Raw genomic sequence first — 21,385 nt, forward strand, 5'->3', positions numbered from 1 at the left:
TCGTTGCTCTAGCAGTATGTTTCGCGTCATTTTTGGAGGCATATGGTTTTATCTGAGCATACAAAATATTTCTGCTGACTTCAGAATTAATTCTTCTACTTCTGTCGGCAGTCACATCATTGGTGGAGACAAGTGAGCCCGGCAGCCATAACACCCCCTCCACCATGTTTCACGGATGAGGTGGTGTGCTTTGGATCATGGGCATTTCCTTTTTTTCCTCTTTCCATCACTCTGGTTCATGTTAGTCTTTGTCTCATCTGTCCACAAGACTTTGTTCCAGAACTTTTTAGGCGCGTTTTAGCAAACTGCAATCTAGCCCTTCTGTTTTTCAGGCTTATCGGTGGTTAGCATCTTGTTGTGTACGCCCTGTAATGCAGCTGGTGTAGTGTTGTACATGTGGTAGACTTTCACACATGGACACCTCAGGAGTGTTTTTGATCTGTTGGGCTGTTGCCAGGGGGGCTTTTCTCCAGTCATTCACTACAGTGGGTCTTTTTACATAATTGAGTTCAACTGTTTTTTTCTTGTTAATAGTGAACCAAACTGTTGACTTGGGCATGCCCGGGGTTTTCTCAATGTCCCCGATTGAGCCTCATGTCTCCCTCATGTTGTCCCACACCAACAACAATCACCAAAGGCAATTGCAAAGTCTAGAATCAAGACTAGACATCAACAGCTCTCTTCTGCATTCACTAATGACACAAATGAATACACCTGCCTGACAAAACACATCTGTGAGCCCAATTCAACGAATACTTGTAGTAGCTTAAAATGGGGGGAACATGTACAAAAGGCGCTGTCGTTTCTAAACAGTTCATCCGATGTGGATAAAAATACCATGAAATTAAAGCCAATGGTCTGCACTTCAACCCCATCGTCATTGGATCCTATTGTATGTACAGAGTACAGAACGAAAATAACAAAAAATGTGTCATTGTCTAATGAATTATGGTGCTCACTTTATTTAGTCCTCCTTTATATTCAGGGCTCCAAACGTTCTCAACTGGTGGCACAATCGTAAAATATAGTGCTGCAACAATTTTATGTGGCATTAGACAATTAAGGCGTAACTTTGTAGTGGTCAGCGGTTCTCAACCTGAAATGCGCCTGGCATATTTTTTTGTATCAGAGGAAGACACTTCATGCGCAGCTAACCAAGGGAACTTGCTGGCACCTGATCGATGGATCAGTGCCGGTCCCTGGTGCAAGACGCAATGTTGTCAGCGAAACCCTCTCATTCCTCAGCAACACTGGAAATGCCCCACCATCCCACAGGGCCGACAGCCTCAGTCAGTACGGCTACGGCCCAGATTCGATACCGGACCGTAGGCCCTTTACCGTTTCTTAAAGAGGAGAGGAAATGTGTTCACCTGCAGTGAATTGGGATGGATTGGAGCCTGGTGCTCTGCCCAGAGCATCTAGACAGCAAAGCCAGCTTTACTGACCATCTGCAGGGGGGGGAGAGGGGTGCAAACTCACCCTGAAAAAGTGCGGACAAAGCCCTGACTGCTCACTTCCAGCAAGGGCCTTCTGGAGCACGGACATGCACAATCAGCTTAACGGGACCTTTAGGAGAACGGCGGTATCGGTGAGGGAGGCCAAGTGGAACAGAACTGTGTGTGTGTGTGTGTGTGTGTGTGTTCCCTGCTGCACACTAAGACACACTCATCAGTGACTACAGGGGCCATGCACCCTCGCCCCATATGTCCTCTGTACCTCTCACCCAATTCCCCTCTGCTCCCCTCCACTGTATTTCTTCCCCGCTAATATGCGATTCCCACAGCGGAGGTCCACACACGTGACGCCAAACTGAGCCTGTGGATGAGAAACATGCCGAGAACAGGCAACAGGAAGCACCAAGCATTCCAGAGAGCGCAAGTCACAGTTCTGCAGGAAGCCATGATGTAGAGCTCCGCTAGGCCTCCTCTTAATACCACAGCATCAGCCCAGCGGTTTTGCCACAGTTTGACTGTAAAAAAGAATAGGTACAGAAATGGATATAAAGCATGAATAAGGGTGGGTATAGGGTGTGGATTAGGGTGGTATAGGATGGGGATTAGGGTGGGTATAGCGTGGGGATTAGGGTGATATAGGGTGGGGATTTGGGAGGTATAGGGTGTGTATTAGGGAGGTTATAGTGTGTGGATTAGGGGAGGTATAGCGTGCAGATTAGGGTGGCTATAGTTTGTGGATTAGGGTGGGTATAGTGTGTGGATTAGGGTGGGTATAGTGTGTGGATTAGGGCGGGTACAGGGTGCAGATTAGGGTGGGTATAGTGTGTGGATTAGGGTGGGTACAGGGTACAGATTAGGGTGGGTATAGTGTGTGGATTAGGGTGGGTATAGGGTGCGGATTAGGGTGGGTATAGTGTGTGGATTAGGGTGGGTACAGGGTGCAGATTAGGGTGGGTATAGCGTGTGGATTAGGGTGGGTACAGGGTGCGGATTAGGGTGGGTATAGTGTGTGGATTAGGGTGGGTATAGGGTGCAGATTAGGGTGGGTATAGGGTGCGGATTAGGGTGGGTATAGGGTGCGGATTAGGGTGGGTACAGGGTGCAGATTAGGGTGGGTATAGTATGTGGATTAGGGCGGGTACAGGGTGCAGATTAGGGTGGGTATAGTGTGTGGATTAGGGTGGGTATAGTGTGTGGATTAGGGTGGGTATAGTGTGTGGATTAGGGTGGGTATAGTGTGTGGATTAGGGTGGGTATAGTGCGTGGATTAGGGTGGGTATAGTATGTGGATTAGGGTGGGTATAGTGTGTGGATTAGGGTGGGTATAGTGTGTGGATTAGGGTGGGTATAGTGTGTGGATTAGGGTGGGTATAGTGTGTGGATTAGGGTGGGTATAGGGTGCAGATTAGGGTGGGTTCCTACACCTTGCCTGTGTGATGAATGACATGAACGACATTTTAGGATGAGCTCCATCGCTGATAAACTTGTCCAGTTGTCCCACAGGGTTAGAGTGCTGAAAGGCTCACACACAAACAAACAAACACATACCAAACGTATGCACACACTTGCAGACTCAGACACACGTAAATGGACGCACACACCCAAGCCCAGCTCTACCGCTAGAAAGAAAGAAAAAAAGAAAAAAAAAATCCTAGAAAAGGATGCTGTTTAATGCTGACACAGAGAAAACCAGGAAGCACAAATTGTTTTATCAACACACTCATCTCTCCCACACACACACTTTCCCCTTTAAAAGACCAGGCAATTCCCTATACCACGATGGACCGGCTGGTCCTCTCAACTCCTGTCTGCAGTCTGCATGGATTAGACAGGAGACTGATGTAATGGAGACATCTGGGGTTCAAAACAAAATGAGGAATTTCTTTCCTGCTCTTTTTACACAATGCACTTACTGTATCAGAGGGGAAAGACAGAAAAACACAACTTAGTGAGGAGAAATGAATTTCATAACTGCTATCATAGCGATCATAATTGAAGATGCCGGCTGAAAGCACCACATCGAGTATAGCTGCTGAGCCGGTAGGTGTGGTACCATGGCAACTGGAGCTCAGGTTTGATGTCACGGCCGATCACCATGGCAACCGGCCCAGATTGCCTGTCACAGCATGAGGTCAGTGTTGCCATGGAGATCGACCAGCTGAGCCATAAGCTAGCCTTGTTTTTTTTGTTTTTTCGCTCCTGCGTGCGTGCGTGCGTGCGAGAGAGAGAGAGAGAGAGAGAGAGAGAGAGAGAGAGAGAGAGAGAGAGGGAGGAAGGGGAAGGAGTGTGTTGGGGCTCTATATTTCAAACTGCCCCTCTGTGTCCCGTCTTCTTTAGCTGCCCTCGAATCCAACATAAACCATAAACGGGGACTCGCTCGACGCCACAAGCACTGTACTGCGACAAAGAGGCTGTACAAAAAACCGCAAAATGAGACTCAACCGACTCTAGAACATTCTACACTCACGGAACAGGAAATAAAGAACATCCTCGAAGCATAACGACAGTGCCGAATCAATGACCGCATTTTATTTTTTATTTGCCAAGCACACACCGTTCTGTTTGCAACATATGTATCAGAAACTAAAAGGATCAGGGTCAGGTTACACACTAGGACCAGCTATCTCTCATGCTCTTCCTGCAAACCAAACCGTACCAGGGCTCTATTCAAAATCTTTGAAGGAACACACGGACATCCTCCTCTGTACAAAGTTGCGGCAGTGCGCTTGCGGGTAGGGGAGGGGGGGTTTTGGGGAGGGAGGGGGGGAGGGGTGGGTTAGCAGTGCTTTGTAACCCCCCCCTCTCCCCAAGTGTGCCTGCAGACAGCAGACTCGCGCCCCTCCCTAATGAATATCCATTACACAGCCGCAAACCCCACCCCCAGCCTGGCTTTATTCAGAGCAAAGGATTATGCTGTGTGTCTGGTGGAGCCCTTCACACTGTGAAAGCCTCAAAACACACACACACACACACACAAAGCACATTCACACGCAGACCCACGCACACACGCAAACGCACACGTACAAAGGCACAAGCACATGCCACAGACGCACGCACCCGCACGGCGCGCAGACAAACACGCATTTCAAACGCCTGACACAGCCACAATACGAGGTTAAGATTAAGGTTATGTTGGCTGCTCTGGGATCGGTCGGTACCAGCTATCCACAGTATGCGCAAACAACTCCACAGCGCCCTCCCCTCCCTTCTCTGGCTCTCTGGAGAATTAGAGGGCTACAGCCTTGTATGTGGCTCCATCTAGTGAGAGACATCACAAATAATTTTGGTGCAAATGAACCCTTCCAAAAACTTTATTATATACAGTATAGACATTTTCGTCAAACATTTATTGTAACATTTATATGGACCGAGTTGTAGCGATGTCCTGAGATATAATAGGATGAAGGATTATTACCAAGAGCACACACTAGTATTTACATGCTATTTAGCAGATTTTCTTATCCAAATCACACTGTATAAAATATCAGTATAAAAAATCTATTTATACAGCTGGATATTGACTGAAGCAAATTCAGATCAAGTGCCTTCAAACATGGGAATTATGGCATTCCCCCACCAGGGAATCGAACCAGCAACCAAAGATGAAAAGCAGAACAGACCACTCCACCCCTGGCATCTGTCCCTTAGCTCTAAGCCAGGGGTCTCCAACCCTGGTCCTGGAGAGCTACTGGGTCTGCTGGTTTTTGTTTTCACCTTAAAATCAGCACCTGTTGAGACCCAGGTAACCAGGTGAGGTGAGTTAATTAAATTAGAGCAGTTGATTATAGTTAATTGCAGGGTAAGAACGAAAACCAGCAGTCCCAGTAGCTCTCCAGGACCAGGGTTGGAGACCACTGCTCTAAGCCAATCACACCTGGGACCTACAATCACTGAGCACTTTATTAGGAACACTATACTAATACTGGGAAGGATCTCCCTTTGCTCTCAAAACGGCCTCAATTCTTTGTGGCATGGAATCCAGAAGACGTCAAAAACATTCCTTTGAGATTGTTCCATGTTGACATGATTGAATCACGCAATTTTGTCAGCTGCGAATCTCCCATTCTATCACATCCCAAAGGTGTTCTATTGATTCAGATCCGCTTACTGGGAAGGCCACTGAAGAACACTGAACTCATTGAATGTTCATGAAATCAGTTTGAGATGACTTATGGTGCATTACCATGCTGGAAGTTGTCATTAGAAGATGGATAAATTGTGGCCATGAAGGGATGCACATGGTCAGCAACAATAGTCAAATAGGCTGTGGCATTCAAGCGATAACTAATTGGTATTAACGGATCGAAAGGGTGCCAAGAAGACATTCCTCACACCATCACACCACCACCGCCACCAGCCTGCACTGTTGACCCAAGGCCGGTTGGGTCCATGGATCCATGCTGTTGGCACCACATTCTGACCCTACCACCTGTATGCCTTGTATGCCTCAGCAGAAATCGAGATTCATCAGACCAGGCTACTGTTCTTGGCTGACAGAACCAGACGTGGTCTTCTGCTATTGTAGCCCATCCGCCTCAAGGTTTGATGTGTTGTGCTTTCTGAGATGCTTTTCTGCTCACAATTGTAGAGCACCATCTAATCAGAACCTAATCAGAATGAGACCAGCTGAAGGACATGCTTGCAGTGTCAGCAGCCAGAGACAGAATTGTGGTGCATTCTGGGATACGGAGCAGGAGAGAATGATATTCCGGAGATGGTGTGTTCTGACTGAACAGCACCCTGGGAGTACAGAACAAAAAGCCTGTATTCAGAAACCAGCTCAGTTTGAGTGCCGACCCAGGGTCAGCTCCTGTATTCATAAAACACCTTATCTCCTATCTGTGCTCTAACTTGATGCGTCGGAGTAATCGCGTTCACCTAGGACAACCCTCAGCTTTCATCCAGTAATGGATGAGGTTAGGATGGGAACAGCTGACACGTAAGCCCAGATCAGCACTCTGCTCAGGAGGCTTTACGAACGCAGCCCCCGGATCCTCCAGCCTGCACCATAACCGGTGATGAGCTCAAAAGGCAAAACTGACCCAACATGAACACTTTATGAATATGCGGGCCTAGTCCAGATAAAGAACATTGCCACACATTACATATGGTGGGCTGTTTTAGAAAAAGCTTTACCAACCATCAGCAGTCAGGACTTCAGGATAGGAATAGCAATTAAAATATTTGTGCGGTTCTTTACAGACAGACGGAGACAAACATAGCCGCAGACAGACGCAGACAGACGCAGACAGACGCAGACAGACGCAGACAGACAGAGACAGACAGAGACAGAGACAGACAGACGCAGACAGACGCAGACAGAGACAGACAGAGACGCAGATAGACAGAGACATACACAGATGCAGACAGACGCAGACAGGCAGATGCAGGCAGACAAGGACAGATGCAGGCAGACAGAGACAGACAGACAGACAGACAGACAGAGAGAGAGACACAGATGCAGACAGACGCAGATAGACAGAGACATGCACAGATGCAGACAGACGCAGATAGACAGAGACATACACAGATGCAGACAGACGCAGATAGACAGAGACATACACAGATGCAGACAGACGCAGATAGACAGAGACATACACAGATGCAGACAGACGCAGACAGGCAGACGCAGGCAGACAAGGACAGACGCAGGCAGACAGGGACAGACAGACAGAGACAGACAGAGACAGACAGAAACAGACGCAGATAGACAGAGACATACACAGACGCAGACAGAGGCAGGCAGAGGCAGGCAGACAGACAGACAGACAGACAGACAGACAGACAGACAGACAGACAGACAGACAGACAGACAGACACCTGAACGAGGGGCTGCAAGCCTGACTGAATCCTAACCATGCCCCCCAGCCCCTCGCCCGTTTGAGGGGAAAAAAGGCTCGGACACTTCAGGAAGTGGGAAAAAAAAAACATGTTTTTATTGTGTTGTCCTTTTTGCAGCCATGTTTCACACAGAGAGAAAAGCTGGGCTATAATGCTCAGCAAAGCCTGGAACTTCTCCTCTCATCTTCTGGGTGACCTCAGTCCATCTGAATACACACACTGCCTACTTCTGTGAGCTTGGGCTGCTCTATATGACAGCCATGATAAATCAACGAAACAAAAAAACAAAAGAACAAAAGAACAAAAATACGTCTGGACAACAGTTGTGTAGTGGACGTTAAGCTGATTTTCAGCAACTAATCGAGGCGTCAAAGTCCGGACTTCAGATTGAAATTAAATTAACAAAAAAAAAAGAAGAAACTTTATGGATTTGCACCTTCTCTACACTGTCAGGTACATTGTGTCAGGTACTATCGTGATACAGCAACAAAAAAAGCGAGTCTCAGATGCAATATCATAAAATTCCTTCAAATAAACATATCTCATGGAAAGCGGAGAATGGTAGCCAAAACCCAAGAGTGAATTAGAGACTACTGCACTCTCAAGTGAGTCCCAACTGAGCCCCAAATTCATCTTAACTGAGTCTTAACGGAGATGGTATGCCACCCTCAAGCAAACCCCGGAAACTGGCACAAAGAGACAGACACTTGTTTACGTTTGATGAATATATGCATATACGTCTCAGAAATGTGGAATGAAAGATCACTCTGAAAAGGTTACTTCTTCAATCCCCCCAGTGATAAACTGCAACGAGAGAAGAGTTCAAGAGGGATTTATTTAGCGTGCATACACACAATCGGTACACAATGAATTAGAGCTGCATGGACGTGATTAGACGTGAGTGTAACTTAGGTGACAGGAAAGAAAAATAACTTGAGTCACAGTGACCTAGCATAACAGTGGCGAGAGCTAATCCCCTCAAACACTTTCATCGCTTCAAGATCTTGCCTATGGTTCTCCGTAACCTCGCTGAAAAGACGCTCGATGTCAGCTCGCACCCCCAATGACCACAACTCGTTTTGTCGAGCGATTGATCGTGGGACGAGCACGTGGCCCGGTCGATCGGAGAGAAGGCCGAGGGCTGCAGTTTCTCACCGACGCTCAGTCAGCTTGAGCCTTTAGGGTACGCAAGGCAGCGCCATTAACTACCAACGAGGCACAACCGCCAATCTCCCGGGCCACGGACACACTCACACATTCAAAATCATTCGCTAGACCAAGAAATCACGGACACCTCGAGAACGGGCTGACATCAAGATTCCGCACCGGGCTGCTGGAAGCTATCCCTCAGATGAGATAAAGGCCGTCGGCCATTTTGTAGACAGGCGACAACTTCACTTTTTTTTTTGTACTTTTTTTAAGGCTTGGCAGAAATGAAGAGATGGAATTGATTTTCTTGAGGTATGGTTATGGCACAATGCAGCGTTTTGTTAATTTTTATACATACACTTCCTTCCAAAAGTATTGGAACAGCAAGGCCAATTCCTTTGTTTTTGCAATACACTGAAAACATTTGGGTTTGAGATGAAAAGATGAACACGAGACAAGATTTCAGCATTTCAGCTTTTATTTCCTGGTACAACTAGATGTGTTAAACTACATAGAACATGGCACCTTTGGTATCAGACCATCCTATTTTGAGCAATAACTGCATCAAGCTAGTCTGTTGCCTTCTACTTTTGTGATGGCTTTCCAGGTTTTTACTGCAGCCTCTTTCAGTTGTTTGTTTTGGAAGGTTTTCCAATCTCCTCTTCAGGAGGTGAAATGCATGCTCAATAGGTTTAAGGTCTGGTGATCGACTTGAAAGTCCCTAATGAAGTCCTTTGTTGTGTTAGCAGTGCGTTTTGGGTCACTGTCTTGCTGCATGAAGAAGTCCCCCCCCCCCAATTAGTTTGGACACATTTCTCTGTAAGTTGGCAGACAGAATGTTTTTGTAGACTTCTGAATTCATCCTGCTGCAGCCAGAAGCAGCCATGCAAGACCCAAGCCATGACACTTCCTCCACAGTGCTTCACAGATGAGCTTGTATGTTTTGGATCATGAACAGACACTTTCTTTCTCCACACTTTGGCTTTTCCATCACTTTGGTAGAGGTTCATCTTCGTCTCATCAGTCCATAAAACATTGTTCCACAACTTTTAGTCTCATCTCTGTACTTCTTTGCAAATTGTAATTTTGCCTTCCGATTCTCACTACTGATGAGTGGTTTGCATCTTGTGGTATAGGCTCTATATTGCTGCTCTTTAAGTCTTCTTCGAACGGTTGATTGCGATAACATCAGTCAGTGCAGGGGTGAAGGTTTGGTGTTTTACTTCACAGCTCTCACAATGTCTCATCAACTGCCGTTTTCCTTGGTTGACCTGTTTGATGACTGTTGCTCAGTGCGGCAGTGGTTTCTTTCGTTTTCAGAACATTCCAAGTTGTTGCACAAGCTATCCCCAATGCTTGTGCAATGGCTCTGACCAATTTCCCCTCTTTTCTAAGCTTCAAAATGGCTTGCATTTCTCCCAAAGACAGCTCTCTGGTCTTCATGTTAGCTAATATTTTCTAACACAAATGCAGTCTTCACAGGCAAACCGCAAGGCTAAAACCATGAGTACATTCAGAACTATTTATCGTTTAACTAATCAATCTAACAGGACACATCTGGGCAACAAGAAACACCTGTCAGTCAAATGCGCCAATAATTTTGCTCAGAAAAATTGGGTGGTCCGATAATAATAAAAAAAAAAATTAAAAAAAACTTAGAACATATCACCTTTTGTAAGAAATCTAGATAAAAATACCAAGAAATGAAAGCTGAAATCTGATCTTGGAACTCAATTGTCTTCAGTGTATAGCAAAAACAATGGAATTGACCTTTCTGTTCAAATACTTGTGGAGGGGACTGCACATTGTTTACATGTAATCGTCACAACTTCATTTGAAGCATATGGCACATTTACCATGAGTGCATTTACACTTTATACGAGTGGTGACAGAGCCAGAATCCTTCGCCGCGTTAAAGCAAGAAGAGAACAGTAATTCAGTGGAGAACACAGCTCTTTGAAAGCAGAAACAGGAAACGCATGCAACTGCCACCCCATGTCACATCCTGTTTACCGCGCAAAGGCACGCCTTGCCCAGACCACAGCAGGTGACACGGAACAGGCAGGAACGTGACTTCAGAACCCGCCACACATGCCTAGAACCCGTATGCCTCTGCTCAAACAGAAGCCCTCTCCGCGCCAAAAATAGAAACCAAGCCAATTACACTACTGCTTCCTGCAGAGGTTATTTCCAGAAAAAACCCTTCAGGGTCTCTGCAAAATTAGGAAGTGTTTTCCCAGGAAACCGCGAGTTAATTTTCGTCAAAAAAAAAAAAAAAAAAATCACTGGCAATGTCTGTCCTTGTCCTTAACGTGCGATAGGAGAAGGCCAGGCTAAATGGTGTGAACTTTAGGAGGAAAAAAAAAAAAAAAAAAAAAGAAGAAAAAGAAACAGGGACTTACTTGTTAAAGGATTCATCCTGGAGGTTCATGACCAAACTATCCGCACTCAGATACACCTTGTTCTGCGAAGCCGCCACCTGGAATGTACACACACACACACACACTTAATACACCACCTGCTGAGGACATTAAACCAAATCTGCTGTTCCAAGCACTGCCAGACACAAGTGGGACAACACAAGATCCAATGCTTACTGAAATATGCCTGTAGAGCAGGTGCAATTCTCACAAAGTAATGAATACAAAATGTACAAAACTGCAGTCTGCCTTCTCCAGAGTGAGAGTGAGAGTGAGAGTGAGAGAACTGTTCTTTGGGAGTCTGGGGTTTGGTTCCAATCGCTTATTTTATTCCTAATCGTCTCTTTGGTCCTTGGTCCTTTGGTCTTCGGTGACCTGGAAATCAATCGAGGTCGGCCATCCTTAAGGACATTCCGACCTGTTAAATGTTCCTTGGAGGAGCGAGGATGCTTCCGGAGGAGACTTCAGCGAGGATATCCGGAAGTCAGTACAAATGATCTAGAGATGATCTACCTGAGGATCCACCACTCACTTCAAAATTATAATAACGTCATCCAAAGTGACTTACAGTTGACTATGCAGGGGACAATGTAGGGTTAAGGGCCTTGTTCACCAGGGTTTGAACAACCAACCTTCCGGGTCCCACTGATGTACCTTAAACGACTACGCTACAGGCTGCCTCAATGATGCTTGACTAAGTAAGGACCTAGCACTAGCCCAATACGTCGCCTCAACCCAACTCTGTACCATTTACTTGGAGCTATTAAGCAAGGAAATGACGGCAAGAGGAGATGAAAATAAGCGATAGAAATGGACCGTAGTTCTTGCATAGCAGCTTGACAATTATAAATGGCAGTTTTTCTCTGTGATTCTCTAATGTTGTCTAATGTTGGCACTCAAAGTCATCTAGGTTGGAGGGTTTGTGCAGGGTTTTTTCCCCCCACACCGCTTCAGAGAGGAGGATAAGGATGAGATTTCGGACGAAAGGAAAAGAGCCCCCCCCCCCCCGTCTTCCAGCATTCGCCTCCTTCAGCCTTTCGCACCCTCTCAGTGTCGCTACACGTGGTCTCCATTTCTCCGTGAAAGGCGCTGCTAAAAGGCATATAATCCCCCCCTTTTGTCACGTCAGGCCCCGTCCGAAGGCCTTGAGTTATCGTCTTCCAAAGCGCTTCAAATAGCAGCGGCCGCTGAAAAGATTAGGCCTCGTGACAAACCCGCGAATTCCGCCGGGAATCGCACAACAATCCCCGGGTCCCACCAGGAGAAACCAGCTGGAGAAAGGTTACATTGAATCTCTGAGCGGGTTCCCGTCGGGACTTGTTTTAAAGAGGAACGAACCGTAACCGAGACGCACCGCCCCAGCGCAAACCGCAGTCCGCTCGACAACTTTACGGGACGGATAAGAAGCGAGGATCGATATTTTAAGGAGCGGAAAAAATGCCTCCGCACGACAAAAGTGCCGATCTGTCGACGGCACGAGCTGGGAAATGAGAGGCCTGTTTTCATAAACGCCCTTAAATAACAAGACACAAAGCGTTCTGCGGATAAAGGATGGAAATAAAAAGAAGGAAAGCGATGAAAAGGGACCAGGTTTGAACAAAGACAAGTGTACCCTGGGGCGCAGAAGCTTTCAGGCACCAAAGCAATTAATGAAAGTCATTTTAATCTGATCTAATTCTGAGCTGGCAGATGAACAGCGTGAACACGCGCTCCCTGGTTTCCAGCCGTATGAGAAACACAAACGACACAGGTTCCAAATGAACGTTTTTACAGACGACCGTGCATTATATCTCCGACTTTTAACGGGACTGGCTAAAGACGGAGTGAATGCTCAACGATCAAAATCTGTCACCCCATTTCCTGCCCAAAACCGGCAGAAAAATCCTCCCGGCTGGGATTGCTCACCTGTCCATTCCTCAGCCTGGCCGGCTAAAATTAAGATGGCTCTTGGTGTTCCGGCACTTTCCCCAAAGAGGTCTGGCAGAGCGTCTTTCATCCATAGTCTAAATGGATGCTTAATTTGATTTCTAAATGTACACACTGGCCAGTAACTCAATCTGCAATTCATTTCGCTGCTGAATTTGCTGACTACAGATTTACACACGTTGTTTGTTTAAGAGGAAATGCATTATAAAAGAGAGGTATGGAAAAGACAGCTTGAAAAGCTGAACTTCAACAAACAACGCTCAATACCTTAACATCAGTAAGATGATATCCTATGGACCCAGCATAGACATTGGTGAACTTCTCGGTCTTTGAGTAAAAATGATTGAATTGCGCCTTTGCATGTTAGTTGAGAAGAAGTGACACTACGCTGTTTTAAAGACAAAACAGAGTACTTGAAGTGAAGCGTTGCTAGGTTATAAGTTTATGATATCTGAAACAATGAATCAGCCGAACGTAAACATAGTGGTTTGGCATTGTTAAGTTAGGAGTAAGTTATCGTGAGGTAATGAATCTCTCTCAAATCAATCACAATGCAAGGTTGGAACTAAATGTAATAACTTATGTTGTATAATGTGCGATATTTGTGGTTGTAAAGTGGAGTGGGAGTCCAGCTGCAGAGGACTCCTACATACCGTCTTAGCGATGTTCTGGGCGGCCCGGATTCGCCGCAGTTTCAGGTAGCCAGGATTCTTGGTCACGGCCTCTCCCAACTGCCAAGCAAAGAGAAGGAAGCTTTAACACCTTTAACTTTTCACACCAAATATAAACCATATACTCACAAACTTTGTAAATACACATTTAAAAAAGGTTTTTTTGGTTTAGGTGACAGTTGTTGCGTTTACCATTTTGGCAGCTTCTGCCTCTCCTTCTGCCTGGATGATCTTCTGTCTCTGGTCCTGTTTGGCCTTCTCCACATAGAACTGTGCCCTCTGAGCCTCCTGCTGGGCTGTGGACACACACAGAGACATGAGTACACACAAACACATCAACACACACACACACAAACACAAACCCACACAAACCCACACACACACACACACACACACACACACACACACACACACACACATATCAACACAGACACACACACACACACAAACACACACACAAACACACACACACACACACACACACACACACACACACACACACACACACACAAACATGAACAAATAAACACACACGCACGCACAACCCATAACCCTGTTTGGCCACCACCACATAGAAGTGCAAACTCTGAGCCTCCTGTTGGGCTGTAGACAGACACAGAGACATGAGTACACACGAACAGGAACGAACAGGAACAAAAACAAACAAACAAACACGCACGCCCTCTACCCTTGTTTGGCCTCCACCACATAGAAGTGCAAACTCTAAGCCTCCTGTTGGCCTGTGGACACAGACACACTCCGACTCACACGAGCACACACTCACACACTCACACACTCACACACTCACACACTCACACACTCACACACTCACACACTCACACACTCTCGGGGGGGCTGGTACTTGTGCGTCAGGTCGCCGAGCACAGAGAGAGCTCCAATCACGCATGTTTCATCCTCTTAAAATGCCGTGCAAAAGCACTGGGCTTATCTGCCACACAAAACACCTGATTCAGGTATTAAAGCATTAGAAAATCATTACTGTGCTCCCTTTAAAGCACGTTTTGCAACCATTTCTGCTCAACCGAAGCCGAACCGTAAGTTTTCCCTGTAATCTCCTTTCAGAAAAGATTCTACAAAAAAAAAAAACTAAATTACACGGCTGTAACAATGCTGGTGCAAGGGCAAAGCCCTTTGAAAAGTCAACACAAGCTGAAGTTAAATTGCCTAAAATGACAGGAATCAAGGTAGACAAAGGTAGACAGTGCTCCCACTGTTTAGCATTTTAATAAAAATCATACAACAGAAAAGCCCATTTAAAAACAGGGCATCATCGGGCCAGCTCATTCCATTAAGGCACCATGCGGTAGAGCACGGATGGGCCTCACAGTCTCATAAAGCATAGGGACTGTACCAGTGTTGACTTTGGCTGGCAACACCACAAGGGCAACTCACTATTGGCGATGGCATTGTTCAGGTACGGGTGGGTTTAGTTGGTTTAGGGGTCTGCATTTCAGTGCCATCTAGTGACCCCCATTGGTTGATAGGGTGCCTGTAGACCGTATGCTAAGCCCTTAGAGTACATAATATACAGAGACAACGAGGCCAATAGAAGCCTATGGGGGAAACATTCTGACACACGGGGTAACAGGAAGTGTAATAGTTCTGGTCACTGTTCATGCTCATTTGGGAAAATAGACTTTTTGAGGGTTACATAGAAATAGGCATCCCCAGACTTTGTTAAATTGTTAAATTGATTGATCAAAAACTGATGGCTCAAAAACTGGCCCCTTGCCCATTCAGCCCTGCGCTATTTGCTATTAAAATAAATAAGGTATCCAATTAAAATATATGAACCATGTTGGCTGTGGCCCTGGCATAAGTAGAGAGCTACTGATCATTGGACACATAAAATTTGAATGTACAACTTACCATTTATATTAATGGCCATAAAATATTTGTTGTATTTTTTAAATCTGCAGGACTCCAACTTCAACAAATAATATAATCGGAGGGTATACCTTTAACTGTAATATGACAAATTGCGTTACTAAGTTAAGTTATCGGTTCACTGTATATTTCACACAGGTCTGCCTCCTAAGAGGATACCTTTTCAGAGAAACAGCACACTCTACTGGTGAGAAATATTATCCATACCCTAAATCTTAAGACCTGCATGCACAGTTATGGACAAATGCTAAAATATTTACATTAATTCAGCTTCACAGAAACAAACATTAACTACTTTTCACATTGTAAAATTAAACATGTTATGCTATATGTGTATGTCTCCCATTTCTTGTTAAATGGGCTCTTTGCTTACTGTAGACAAGAGAATGTCCACATTAAACCAACTTTTAGTTCACATCATGTATTATTAGGGTGGTTTGTTTATATAGCTGGTTTCAAAACAGATTCTTATTTTTTGGAAAAGAAATCAAAAAGGGTGGGAATGTTTCCTCTTTCTAAACACTTTTCTTGTAAATACTTCTCTTTTCTTGTGAAAAAGAAAAAAATCCAACCATGTAAATGTCAATATTTACACTGAAAAATACAGAGAACAAGTTCCAAAAAAAAGGAATTCCTGGCATTTGGCAGAGAGTATGAGCACTTGCACTTCTGTAGAAACCCGTTTAAAGAATTCACATTTGTATATAAATGCATTTAAGGCCAGGAGAATGAGCTCTACAGAACAAAAGGTAGAGGCAGTACCACTGATCTGATCACTTCACATGCCATTTGTGGCAAACAATACATTATCATAAGGAACTTGATTTAACCTTGATTTAATACATGCTGGAGTAAAGCCAAGTAAGTGTTACCAGATATGTGTTAATTCACTTGGTACATTATTTTTGGCTTGAATTCATCACTATCTTGGGTTAAAAACAGGAGCATGCATTATCCAACCCTTCCAGGGAATTGAGTACTACTGCTTGCCAATTTCATTAGGAATTCTGAATTCAGGATTTGGCAGATGCCAACTCTTGATTTGCAGCTATCAGAAGCACTTTGCCGTTTGAGTGTAGCGCTAGTAATGGTGCTAACAAAAGCATTGTCCTATGTGAATGTAGGGCTTGAATAAAAACTGTAAAAAAACTGAGTCAATACATTGTGCAGCCTCACTAGCAAGCTGCTAACAGAAACACTGTCTATATGAATGTAGGGCTAGCAAGCTGCTAACAAAAACACTGTACAATATGAATGTAGGGCTAGCAAGCCGCTAAAAGAAACACTGTCTATGTGAATGTGGGGCTAGCAAGCTGCTAACAGAGTCATTGTGCAAATCTAGCGTGAGCCTGAGAGAGACGCTGTCACGCACCGACTTGCTTGGCCTCCACAGCGGCCGTGTACTCCCTGCTGAAGCTCAGCTCGGTGATGGCCACGTCATCCAGGATGATGTTGAAGTCCTTGGCTCTCTCAAACAGCTCTCTGCGAATCAGCAAGGACACCTACGGCAGACAGGGAGGGCGGGAGAGGGTGAAGGACAGAGGGCAGGCATCCAAACTTGGAGTTTCATGGACAAACTCCAACTTGACCTGTATTTGTGAAACTGGCGCCAGGAGTATTAAATCTGTGTGAACTAAGCACTTCTTTTCAGCACTTTTAAGCACCTTTCTTCACATATTTTAGATATGCTGCCAGAGCATTGCACTCAAGCCTATATGCATGCAGCAGTAATCTCATAATTATATAGAGTGCCTAATCCTTCTCTTTTCTGCCTTCTTCATGGGAGTTTTGCCCTGAGTTTGCAGACTGATCAAGCCTCATCCCTCTCCTGGTTCAACCCCATGCCATGACGCAACCTGGAGGCCTATATTCATCTGCACTGCATATTACTACACATCTCTGACTGCCTATTTTAACCAGCTACTTCAACTACCTCAGATTTATCATTTGCGCTGTTAAATCCCGCCTTACAATTCTGTTACCATTCATTCTCTCGACCATTACACTGGACTGGCCAGCAGAGGATAGGCTCCCCATGCAGGGGCCGGGTTCCTGTCAAAATATTGCTTCCCATTAGGGAGTAGTTTCTCATCACTGTTTGAATGTTTTTCTTCCCTCTGCAGTATTTCTACGGTCTTTGTGACATAGTGACTGTGTAAAAAAGTGATACACAATTAAAGTTGAATTGAAACTAAGGCACCTAGTGAAGGTACGCAAGAAAAAGGCTGTGGATAAATGTTAACTTTCACTTGTACTCGATAAATCCGCATTGGCTTCCCTCCAGCACCCTCCTGGTACAAGCCAACACCTACCAATACATCAAAGCTGTCCTGAAATGTACCCTCTTTTTATTTTTTACTTAAGGGTACTGCACTTTGCTGTTTGTGCTGTTTTTAACCAGCTCTGGTTGGACTTTAAACTGTGCGCTTGTGCAGTTATTGTGTAACACGCATTGGCGGGTGTGGTTTAAGTATACTCCATAAAGTTTGCAGTCATTTCAAAACTTTCTGGCCTGACAACAATTGGTCGTTGGGGAAAAAAGAAAATGTCCTCACTTGTGCTGAATTATATGAAAATAAATCACAGTCGCAGTGGTGTCATTCCTTGGACAGAAGACCAAGGCCCTAAGATGGAGGCAGTTACTGCATTTCCTCAATCAGGTCAGCCAGGTCGAGTCAAAAGCATTTGGGTTTGTGCATGAAACCCAAAGCCTTCTTATGCCCCTCCGAAGAACGATGGCTAATTTCCACCCTGGACCACAAACAGCCTGTTAAACCGGAGAGGAGCCAGGAGAAACAGAAGCATGGGCTCGAGACACCGAGAGGGAGTGAAAAACTGGCCTTACCAGGAGCAGGATGTGGCTGGGGGAAAAAAAAAACCCACCTGGCGCCTTAGCTCACCTAGCATTAGCATGGCTGCTGAAATGGGTTTAGTGCTAGCGCATATGCGCTAACTCATCCAGCGTTAACATTACTGTGAATATGCGGTTATCTTTGCTGTACTCCCCAGAGTTAGCGTGTGCGCTACTGCTGCGGGAGAACTGCACCTAGCGCTACTGTAAGAGTTAACATGTGCACTAAGGCCAAGTTGAAACTGTGGCTAGTGCTACCATAATGCCCAGATTTAACATTCACTGCAGTGGACCTGTGACTACCAAGCTTGTAATGTGCACAGTTAGCCTGCGCACTAGCGGCAACATGAATCTGCGGCTAGTGCTAGCGAATGGCTGGAGTTAGCATGCGCACTAGCCCATGGTGGACTCAGGGCTAGCCCCACTGAGCTGCCCAGCTAGCCTGCCCCTTTACCTGGGCTCTCTGCGTGATGAGCTGCGAGGCGTTGAACTTGGCCACCACGCTCTTCAGGACCTCGTTGACGATGGAGGGCAGCACGCGCTCGTCGTAGTCCTTGCCCAGCTGCTGGTACATGATGGGCAAGTTGGAGGCCACGGGCCGGGACAGCACACGGAGCGCGATGTTCACCATCTGCAGATCTGCGTTAGCATTTTAGCGGTTAGCACACACTCATCCCTCAACACTTGAGGACTCATACAAACTGCTGTTTGGAACCAGATAATGGTTCTGCACATGGAGAGTCTGCATCTGACATTTTTTTGTAACCTTCTGGCAACTGCCAGAAGCAGAACTACATGGCTCAACAACTTCAAGGAAAAAAACTGAGTGAGTGGGCATGTACATTACTTTGCCTCGTGATTATAAAGACACCCAGAAGTCACTCACTTCTTGGATGGAGACTGAACACAGCAAACAGAACGTCTCTTGTACCTATGACTACTCCTGTTACAATCCCACCCTCTCTCTATGACGGACAGCTTCTCGGGCTAGCTACTTCGGAAAAGGTATGAACAACACTTGTGTTGCGTATGTTGCATGAGACAGTTTGTTTGAAGCATGCATACACAACTTACATTTTTCACACAGTCCACTGACATAGCTCGATTAGTCAGAAACCCAGTGCCCCTGCTAATTACATTGCATCTTACATTTTTCCGAACCCGGTTCTCTAACCACCCCACTCACCTTTGCTTCCGGTGAGGGAGGAGATCTTCCTGGGCCTTGCCCTGATGTCATAAATGACGGGATACTGGAACCAGGGTATTCTAACAGGAAAAAATCAAACACAAAAATTCAACCATGTCATTTCACCTGCGAACAGTCACTACTGCTGCAGCTGAAGTGTCATGTCAACCTCAATGAAACATATAGGCATAAATCCTGCTTCTTTCACTCTGGCAATTCTGGTAATATATGATTAGAGGTTTACAAAGGAAAAATGCATTCAATTCACAGGGGAATGTATAGCTAACTTACACAAAATATACATTTATTTGCGTTTTCACCTTAGGAACTCCAGAGGCAATTGAAGAGGAATCCAAAAAAATAAATAACTGCAAGCTAAAGTTTTGTGAGGCTTCAATTCACAGGGCTTAAAAGATTAACTGCAGAACTGAGTGCTTGTCAGACATACCTGAAGTGCAGTCCTTCAGCAAGGACAGTGTCCATCTGCATCCCCCCAATTCTGTTGAAGATAATCGCCCGCTGTCCTCCTTCCACTGGGAACAGTGCAAAAACAACCCTCAGTACACCAAACCGGGGGTGGGCAGCTCAGTTAAGATGGTCGTTGTATGTCGCTCTGGATAAGAGCGTCTGCTGAATGCTTTGCAATGTAATGTAATGTAAGGAATAGATTCTAGATTTTCAGCTCTCAGAGCTCTGGAATCAGGAAAGTGAACTTAAACCAAGAAAAACTGTTTTTCTGCAATTTGATTGGTTCTAGCCCCGTATGAGCTAGTGTTATATTATTAGGTCAATGGTTGAGGTTGTGTCAATGACGGTCTCTAATCAGAGTTGCACCTACACAAGATTGTGATTAATCAGAACAAGCAACAAATTATTATAAGACGGCACACCCCCGGATGTTGAGCAGATTTTGCACTCCTTAGTGTCAATAGCCAAGCTCATAATACCTAAGATTAAGTATAGGTATGCAAGACAATTACTGATATACTTTCTTCAGAACAAGGCTAGGCTTTGTGTACCATGTGCACACTAAACACTTCACTTTTCCTTCACTGAACAGCAAGACATACAGTCAGGTCCATAAATATTGGGACATCGACACAATTCTTGTTCGTTTCATTTCAAATCCATTGTGGTGGTGTATAGAGCCAAAAAGAGGAGAATTGTGTCGATGTCCCAATATTTATGGACCTGACTGTACCTTACCTGAATTAGCAATAATACTTTAGAACATTTTATATCCTCATAAATCTCTACACTACACAAGCACTTTACCTAGTTCATTTTCCCCCACATTGCAGACCGTGGCAGTGTAATCTGTCGTCTGTTATATGTAAGGGCGGAGCTACTCAGGTCACTTGCTAAGAAGGGTAGAACGTTTATTCTTCTTTTTCCGTTTTTCAGCTTAGAACTGTTTCTTTTGTGATTAATGCATTGGAGCAAATCAATAAGCGGCGATTGTGCACCACGCTCATTTCCTTTCTGGTCATTATCATTTTATTTGCATTTAGTGACAGTATTATAAGTCGAACAATTATTTGTCACAACAGGTCAACGTGAGTCACAAAGGGGAGCGCTCCACATTCACACTTCCACTAAACCTGGATTTTTTTCAAAAATTTCTTTCATTCTTTACCCTTATCTTCCCCAAAATTGCAATGCAAAATGAGTGTTTGTCCTCCACACTCTGCTGATAAGGGAGCGCTCAAAAGAAGTATGCGCTCTCCTCATGTGACGATGAGGTGTAGGAGGCCAGTTCTTGTGTACCCTGTGCAAGCAGAATGGGTGCTTAATCTACTGGTTTTATGTCACTGGTTTTTTCAGTTAAGGCCGTCTTGTCGACTGAGATGTCCCCCTACCCAGGCGATGCTTCAGCAAATGGATTCACAGAGATCAGACTGAGGCACACCCCCACGCTACAACAGTAGTAGTGCCCAATCATCTGTCATGGACGACCAAGAGTACACAGGCTTTCATTC

At 45.2% G+C, this 21,385-nt stretch overlaps 1 protein-coding gene across 3 annotated transcripts in view; it reads right to left on the bottom strand.

The window, feature by feature from the left end:
- phb2b (prohibitin 2b) overlaps window positions 1-21,385 on the bottom strand; it is a 37,053-nt gene that overhangs the window by 14,372 nt on the left and 1,296 nt on the right. The window contains exons 3-10 of one of the 3 annotated variants that reach the window (XM_061240314.1): window positions 19,855-19,939; window positions 19,407-19,486; window positions 18,675-18,859; window positions 16,742-16,871; window positions 13,654-13,757; window positions 13,444-13,521; window positions 10,847-10,923; window positions 7,369-8,099 (exon numbers count right to left, since the gene is read on the bottom strand). In XM_061240314.1, the coding sequence (XP_061096298.1) occupies window positions 8,072-8,099; window positions 10,847-10,923; window positions 13,444-13,521; window positions 13,654-13,757; window positions 16,742-16,871; window positions 18,675-18,859; window positions 19,407-19,486; window positions 19,855-19,939 (767 nt within the window). In that variant the 3' untranslated portion in view covers window positions 7,369-8,071. The other 2 variants (XM_061240315.1, XM_061240312.1) reach the window with 2 other exon arrangements.

Source organism: Conger conger, chromosome 4 (genome assembly GCF_963514075.1).
Source record: "Conger conger chromosome 4, fConCon1.1, whole genome shotgun sequence".
NCBI lineage: Eukaryota > Metazoa > Chordata > Actinopteri > Anguilliformes > Congridae > Conger > Conger conger.